We start from the raw sequence: 9,184 nt of genomic DNA, 5'->3' as shown, positions 1-9,184 counted from the left end.
GTGCTTAATGTGCCTGAGATTTGTACTTAATGTGCGTAATGTTAATATGCATGAGTTTTGTACTTAATGTGCCTGAGTATTATGTTTAATGTGCGTGAGATTTGTGCTTAATGTGCGTGAGTAGTTCAGAATTACCAGCTCAGAAGGAAGCAGAACAGAAAACTCACGCACATTAACGCCCAAACTTCTTGTTACTTCTTCTTTCAATTTGGTCATGGATTCTGGATTATCAGCTACCTTCAGTGCAGTTGAATGTTTATATAATGTAAAGGAAGGGTTCCGCCGTTCAGGTGCGGGTATACCTTCCCGTGCAATTGTGCGGTTAACTCAAAAAAACACTTTAAGCATTAAAATGACGCACTTCAAGTACACAAACCACACACATAAAATTTTAAAATGATGCAGCTTAAGTTTCAACAATTAACGCACCTTAAGCATAAAAATCACGCACCTTAAGAAGGAAAACCATGCACCTAAGCAACCGCATATAAACCCATTTCTATAGTTGTAATGCCAATTGCGAAATTCATTACATGCATATTACTAGTATCTACTTACCATTAATCATAAACAAACTCTAATAATGAAATATTTTAGATAAATCGGTGCAAGTGTTTAGTAAACATGTTGTGTATGTATGTCTAGACTATTTAGAATCTGTCAATACTTTTCTTTCTAGGTTACATCCTTTATTGTTGCAATTGATTACTCCGTATCTTTTATCGTTGTACTAGTATTTTCACCCGTGCGAGGTACGGAATGGAATTGTTGTAATATATTAAGAATATTTAAATTGATATATAATTATTTAAGAGTTGATTTCACCAGAGGTCATTTATCTTTCCTGACAATTTCAAATTTAATCCTAGACTATAGTTATTAATTATTACAATTTATTCTATGTTACAACTCTTACGTTAATATTCTTACTATTATTATTAACACTTAATTACTTTTAGATATTATTATTACCACTTATATTATTATTATTATTATTAGTTTCTTTTCAAGTACTGTTAGTATATAATGGTCGTGAGGCACAATAATAATATAACCATAATTAAATATTCTTGTATTGTATTCCGGAGTTAAAGCCATTTTTGGTCGTAGACTTATTGAGGCATTGACACTTTTCATCCTCCATAATAAAAATTGCCACTTAGTAGACACTGTTATTGGTCGTTGGACAGTTTTGATCCTCCGTCAATGAAGTCGTTTGTTGACCGTGAATTAGAAGGGCTTTTCTGTCTTTTTATGTCTTATTCTTCTAATCTTGTTTAGACCAGCGCTGCTGTGACTCCTGTGAGGCGAGATGGCGAGACTTGGCGGCTAAGTAGTAACCGTCGGTAGTGAGTAGCAACGAGGTTCTTCTCCGGCGAGTTGTGGGTACGGCGACGAGCATACGAGGTAGTAACTCCTTCCGGCGACGGACCAGTAAGGCAGATCTGGCGGTGCAGCAACAGATCCAGCGAGGTTGGGGCCTTCACCGGTGGTTTTTGGTTCCGGCGAAGCAGAGAGGGCAGCAGGTTGGCGAACCCTCCTATGGTAAATAGCAGTTGTAGTTGTAGATGTTGTGATGTAGAATTTGCACCTGTAAGTCCTCCCTTCCATATTGACCACAAATATCCTTCCCATCTCTCTCTCTCTCTGACCACAACTACTTGGTGCACAACCTCAAAAACTCTGTTATTCTACCTGAAATTCATTGAAGTTTCAAGCTGAAAATGTGGAATCCGCCGCTCCCCAAAAATCGCATTGTCTGAGATATTGGAATGGGCGGTGTTGACTTCCTGGCTGCTGTAGCTTCATTCCCCAACCCGGATGATAAAATTCGGAGCACCAGCTTTGAGGTTCAAGGAGGTGGTAACACTGGCAATGCTTTGATAAAACCCGGATGATAAAATTCGTCTTGGTCTTAATCCAAGGATCATATCTAAGGTTGCTGATGACTCGCATGGCGAAAGAATACTTGATGAGCTTGAAAGGGATGGTGTTGATACATATTTTATGGTGGTGTCCAAAGGAGGAAACTCAACATTCACATATGTCATTGTTGACAACCAAAAAAAAAAACTCGCACGTGCATTTTCACTCCAGGATATCCACCCATGATATCTGAGGGTCTACATACCCAAATCAAAATTGTCTTCAGCGCTTGGAGTAAATATTGTCTACTTAGATGGAAGGCTGCATGAGACTGCTTTGATTGTAGTGCAGGAAGCAAAGAGTAGGGGCACACCTATTATAGTTGATGCAGAAAGGTTAAGGGAGGGGTTGGGTGATATTCCTGACTTTGCTAGTTATGTTGTATGCTCGACAAAATTTCCACAGGTATGGACTAACGCCCTTGTTATTCCAACTGCACTTGTTTCCATTATCTTGAGATTGATGTCAAATGTAAAATTCGTGATTGTTAGTTGGGTGAAGATGGTTTCTTAATGTTAGAAAGGACTGAAGCGGATAACCTCAGTTTGAAGAAATGGATGTAGCAGTGACCAATGGATGGAGAAATACAAGGATTAGAACGTAAAAAGACAGAAAAACCCTTCTAATTCACGGTCAACAAACGGTTTCATTGACGGAGGATCAAAACTGTCCAACGATCAATAACAATGGCTACTAAGTGGCAATTTTTATTATGGAGGATGAAAAGTGTCAATGCCTCAATAAGTCTAGGACCAAAAATGGCATTAACTCTTGTATTTCGTGAGTCACAATAATAATATAACAATAATTAAATATTTTTCAATTCTATATTCCTCTAAGATTTCTATTACCATAATTAATTATTCCCAAATTTATCATAATTAAATAATTTGACCAATTATAAAGAAAGATTATTAAATAATGTACGGGACAATTGTTTAATTAAAAATTTTAAAAATTTATTAATAAAACATAAGGTTCTCATAGTTTTTTCTTAGAAACTCTTTAATAAAGTATTTTTTAAAAAAATTGGTGGGCCAAACCGCCTACAGCAGTTTGCGGTGGATAGATCTCGAAAAAATACGCGATTTCAAAAAAACATTTGTCCAAAATGGACAACGGAGTCAAAAGTTATGTCGTGTCGAACTTTTGACACTTTACAACTTTAAAAAAAAAAATGAAAGGCCGGTTCAGTCGGCGAGGTGGCAGATGAGGAGGCCGATTCCGGCCTTCCTCGCCGCGACCAGCGACATGATTTTTGCAACACTGATATATAAAATAGATATAGATTAGAATAGGAATAGTATTACACAATTTTATTATATTACAATAAAATTTTAACCCAGAATTATTGTAGAAATCAATATATTTTATTAGGAAGAGAGATTTTTTTAGGAATTGGGGGGAAGTTAAAATTTCAGGATTTTGTTTTTATATATAGTATAGATTGTATTACACTATTTTATAATATTAGAATAGAATTTTAACGCAGAATTATTGTACGAATGGGAAAGTAGAAATCAATATATTTTATTAGGAAGAGAGATTTTTTAGGAATTGGGCGGGATGTTAAAATTTCAGGATTTTGTTTTTATATATAGTATATATAGATTGTATTACACTATTTTATAATATTAGAATAGAATTTTAACGCAGAATTATTGTACAAATGGGAAAGTAGAAATCAATATATTTTATACGAAGATAGATTTTTTAGTAATTGGGCGAGATATATTTTATAGGAAGAGAGATTTTTTAGGAATATATTTTATACAGGCATGGACTAACGCCCTTTCTATTCAAACTGCACTTGTTTCCATTATCTTGAGATTGATGTCAAATGTAAAATTCATGATTGTTAGTTGGGTGAAGATGGTTTCTTAATGTTAGAAAGGACTGAAGCGGATAACCTTAGTTTGAAGAAATGGATATAGCAGTGACCAATGGATGGAGAAATACAAGGATTAGAACATAAAAAGACAGAAAAACCCTTCTAATTCACGGTCAACAAACGGCTTCATTGACGGAGGATCAAAACTGTCCAACGATCAATAACAGTGGCTACTAAGTGGCAATTTTTATTATGGAGGATGAAAAGTGTCAATGCCTCAATAAGTCTAGGACCAGAAATGGCATTAACTCTTGTATTCCGTGAGTCACAATAATAATATAACAATAATTAAATATTTTTCAATTCTATATTCTTCAAAGATTTCTATTACCATCATTAATTATTCCCAAATTTACCATAATTAAATAATTTGACCAATTATAAAGAAAGATTATTAAATAATGTACGGGACAATTGTTTAATTAAAAATTTTAAAAATTCATTAATTAAACATAAGGTTCTCATAGTTTTTTCTTAGAAACTCTTTAATAAAGTATTTTTTTTTAGAAATTGGTGGGCCAAACCGCCTACGGCAATTTGCGGTGGATAGATCTCGAAAAAATACGCGATTTCAAAAAAACATTTGTCCAAAATGGACAACGGAGTCAAAAGTTATGTCGTGCCGAACTTTTGACACTTTACAACTTAAAAAAAAAATGAAAGGCCGGTTCAGCCGGCGAGGTGGCAGATGAGGAGGCCGATTCCGGCCTTCCTCGCCGCGGCCAGCGACATGATTTTTGCAACACTGATATATAAAATAGATATAGATTAGAATAGGAATAGTATTACACAATTTTATAATATTACAATAAAATTTTAACCCAGAATTATTGTAGAAATCAATATATTTTATTAGGAAGAGAGATTTTTTTAGGAATTGGGGGAAGTTAAAATTTCAGGATTTTGTTTTTATATATAGTATAGATAGTATTACACTATTTTATAATATTAGAATAGAATTTTACGCAGAATTATTGTACGAATGGGAAAGTAGAAATCAATATATTTTAATAGGAAGAGAGATTTTTTAGGAATTGGGCGGGATGTTAAAATTTCAGGATTTTGTTTTTATATATAGTATAGATAGATTGTATTACACTATTTTATAATATTAGAATAGAATTTTAACGCAGAATTATTATACAAATGGGAAAGTAGAAATCAATATATTTTATACGAAAATAGATTTTTTAGGAATTGGGCGAGATATATTTTATAGGAAGAGAGATTTTTTAGGAATTGGGCGGGAAGTTAAAATTTCAGAATTTTGTTTTTATATATAGTATAGATAGATTGTATTACACTATTTTATAATATTAGAATAGAATTTTAACGCAGAATTATTGTACGAATGGGAATGTAGAAATCAATATATTTTATAGGAAGAGAGATTTTTTAGGAATTGGGTGGGAAGTTAAAATTTCAGGATTTTGTTTTTATATATAGTATAGAAGTATAGATAGTATAGATTGTATTACACTATTTTATAATATTATAATAGAATTTTAACGCAGAATTATTGTACAAATGGGAAAGTAGAAATCAATATATTTTATTAGGAAGAGAGATTTTTTAGGAATTGGGTGGGAAGTTAAAATTTCAGGATTTTGTTTTTATATATAGTATAGATAGTATAGATAGATTGTATTACACTATTTTATAATATTAGAATAGAATTTTAACGCAGAATTATTGTACAAATGGGAAAGTAGAAATCAATATATTTTATTAGGAAGAGTGATTTTTTAGGAATTGGGCGGGAAGTTAAAATTTCAGGATTTTGTTTTTATATATAGTATAGATTATATTTTTCTTCACATAAATTGATCAATGATATAATCATACACCGACTTCAATTAAATTAGGGTTTGAGTGTTGTATCATTCGAGTATCAAACCTTATCGCATCATGTAAGCTCCAATTCAAGTTTGTTACCCTAGTTTGGCATTCAACAAATTTACATTGTTTCTTTTCATTGAGCCAATTTTTGTTTTCCTATTCTAATATCACACGAGTATTTCACTCCGGCCAACAAAGTTTAATTTGATGCACCGTTATTATTAATATTTTTGTACACTTTAATGTACTAAACTATGTTGAAGGATGGAATCATCAGCATGAATCTGCCAGCGCATGGTCGACGAGAATTCTGTCGGAAATCGCCGCCGCCAGCGCATTCGTGAAGCCCCGGTTTTTGGTCAAAGAAGAAGCCATTTTCTCAGCCAAAAAGTGTTGGAGTTCCACTGTATCAAGTGAAGTAAGAGATCTCTGAACTTTGGCCCGAATATCCAATCGGGCCGGGCTCGAAGAATTCTCTACATCTGAAACCGGGCTGCAGATTGATTGAGGTGTGAAGCCTTGTGGTAATGGAACGGATAATAGTTCGGGCTGGGTCGGGTGTGGGTGATTGTGCTCTCCTTCATATATGGCTATTAGAATTGATGGATCCTCAACACTTCTTTGTACCTGCACATACATATATTATGAAGTACTACTTTATACCTAAAGAAATTTCTTAAATCCGTCCAAAATTTATACTTGAGTCAAGATTGAATGAGAAGTAACAATTTCAAAGGTTATGTTTAAATAAATTTAAACAATTCAACTTTTAATCGTAGAAAAATTTCACTTTTTATGTATTAGATCTATTTGAATTGATTGATTTTTAACTTGTTCTTGAAGGAATTGAACTAATGATGGGTACATTCCAGGAACAACTCCAATCAAGTTGGTCGAGCTGTTGGTTTGATAATCATAATGTTTCAAGTTCGATTTCTAGTGGAAGTGACTTATTGGCTATCTTGATTTGATCCGATCAGCTATGGGTATCCAGGGCTGGTTTATGTCATTGTAGTCGATCCTTTTTTAACTAGGATCACAAGATGAGATCCACTCCGTATACTTTCCTTGATCACCCAAAAAGATGGGTACATCAAGATTTGAGAGTAGGCCATGAATAACGAGTTATATGAAATTTATATTCTAATTAAATATAAAAAAAATTTATAATATCATGTATTTTACATATTCGTTCATAAGTTATACTTCACTCTTTTGTACTTCTATGATAAAAAAATAATGTACGATTTCACAAAATACACAATATAATATTGTAAAGTTTATTTTTTTCAAAAAATCACATTAATTCATTCAATATCAATCTTTTTAATTGGATGAAATAATGAATTTAGTTGGAATCAGTCCAAAGGAGACTAGGGATTGAAGATGAAGTAACTTACCTTCTTTTTGACGGGGCAAGAAGGTGCAAAAGAGCATTTGTAGTAGGCTCTTGGAGAAGGATTATCTCTTGTCACTTTTTGCCCATACTTCCGCCATTGGTACCCATCTTTGACCACCTGCCATAAAACACAATTTGGTTCAAAAACCACTGCCACATACAACTGTATATGGAGGCCAACTATTCTACTTTGACCAAAATCTTGACTTTTATCCAATTTTGAAAACAAAATAATAATAAAAATTCATTGTACTGTTGATCCTATTGTCAGGAAATTTTTCATCGGACACCACATTCCTACGTGTCATATGGAATTTTCTCATTCACACGTGTTATTATATTATGCATAAAATTACATCTACTCACACTTTCTATCCTCTGTTTAGGGTATCATGTTCTGATAGATTAAAATAATATTAGACCACTATATTTATTAATTCATTTTTTTACCTAATAAAATTTACACGTGGCGAGTATTATACATCTATCATTTTCCTTATTAAATGAAAAAAAAATGGTCTTCATGTCAATTGTCATGATGATTGATTTTAGTCGTTCATCAGAATTTCATTAGTAGTTGCGGATTTTAATACAAAATAAATACAGGTTAATTTTATAATTATTTGAAAATTTTTATAAACGAATTTTATTTTATAATTATTGCAAACTTAAAATTTTAATAAATGATAAGATCTTAATGTTGAGCATACCAACTATCAGTTAGACTTTTAGTTGAGGTGGAGCACATGCTTCCATTCTTAACCTTTTAATTTATCAAAATGAAGGGCATGAATATTTTTATAGTTTGCTAACAAGTGTTCTCATATGAACTCTCTTCTTACTTGTATTACTCATTTTTGAAGTGGAAGGGTGCAAAGGAAGTACTTACCAAGCTCATGTCGGAGGGGTCTGTTTTCACACGAACCCTAGAGACAGGTGTCCTGGTTTCCCTGGGCCTCTTTGGGGAAGACGCTGCCGCCGCGCCGCAGCAGTCGCCGTCGTCCGCCTTTCTCTTCCCGAGGAGCTGGTCGTCGGCGCCGTGGGTGTGTAGAAGTCCTAAGAAGTGGGTCTGCAAGGTGCAGTAATTTTCACACACCACTGTAAGCATTGCCGTCAACTTCTTGTTCTCCATTTTCGTCTCTTTCAACTCTTCCATCAACAATCCATGCTATATATATATATATATATAAACAAAACCCACCAATTAAGAAATTCTGCAGAATTGAATACTTTTGTATAGTAAAAGCATATTAAATTCAGTCATCATATCACCTTCTGATCTCCCACATATGAGTTGCTATTGCCAGAAGTATCAGCTGCTTCACAATCCATCTTTAAATTCATAAACAACAAATGATGAACAGTGTTAGCCAAGTTGGTCCGACAGTTGACTTGGTAATTTTCTTAATTTGAACAGGTATAGTTTACTCGATGCACATCATGGGTACATTTTCCGAAAAAAATAAACAAATAAAACAGATCGAGATCTATAACCTACCCTTTAATTTAAGGAAGAAAAAAGTTGTGGAACTCACATTAATGGAAGTATTGAGGTCAATGGCAAGGGATTTATCTGCCAAGCTAGAACTGAAGTAGTCCATTATATTGTTTCTTCGTTGTAGTGAGAGGAGTTTTAATTTGTGCTAAGTGGTAATGGAGAGGGAACAGGGAACGAAGTGAGCATATTTATAGGACGAGGTTAAACATGTTTTTTACTTTGATTTTGGAAGGCGACAAAAACATAAATTAAATTAAAGGGAGATGGATGGGCGTATGTAGAAATATATGTAAAGTGGGTGGAAGTTGCCGACCAGCTAATGCCAATTTGCTTACGCCTATCAACCAAAGACTTGCAATTCGTTCAAGAGGAAGTAAAGTCTTTCTTCACAGAATATCATTCAAGCTAAGTCTTGGTCAATTATTCATTATTAATTACTAAAATAAAGTAGTAATAGTTAGTATTGTCACAATTTTCAATACAATAAAACCTTAGTTCCACTTAATTAAGTTGTCACAGTCATCCAAATTTTTTATTGAAAAAATACTCTTTTACCCTAATTTCTCTTGTTTGTTTTTTTTTTTTTTTTTTTTTTTGTTTGTGACGAAGGAAACATTGCAGTTACTGACTC

At 33.4% G+C, this 9,184-nt stretch overlaps 1 protein-coding gene across 1 annotated transcript; it reads right to left on the bottom strand.

The window, feature by feature from the left end:
* Positions 1-5,757: 5,757 nt before the first annotated feature.
* LOC109163489 (probable WRKY transcription factor 40) lies at positions 5,758-8,726 on the bottom strand. The gene is made up of 5 exons (XM_019312240.1): positions 8,591-8,726; positions 8,328-8,387; positions 7,945-8,223; positions 7,057-7,173; positions 5,758-6,283 (listed from the first exon to the last, which is right to left on the bottom strand). Exons 1-5 carry the CDS (start codon positions 8,654-8,656, stop codon positions 5,930-5,932), a joined length of 876 nt encoding a protein of 291 aa, XP_019167785.1. The 5' UTR covers positions 8,657-8,726; the 3' UTR covers positions 5,758-5,929.
* Positions 8,727-9,184: the final 458 nt, after the last annotated feature.

Source organism: Ipomoea nil, unplaced genomic scaffold (genome assembly GCF_001879475.1).
Source record: "Ipomoea nil cultivar Tokyo-kokei standard unplaced genomic scaffold, Asagao_1.1 scaffold3030, whole genome shotgun sequence".
NCBI classification, from domain to species: Eukaryota; Viridiplantae; Streptophyta; class Magnoliopsida; order Solanales; family Convolvulaceae; genus Ipomoea; species Ipomoea nil.
The sequence above is the reverse complement of the archived record's forward strand: the minus strand, read 5'-3'. Positions and strand labels throughout refer to the sequence as shown.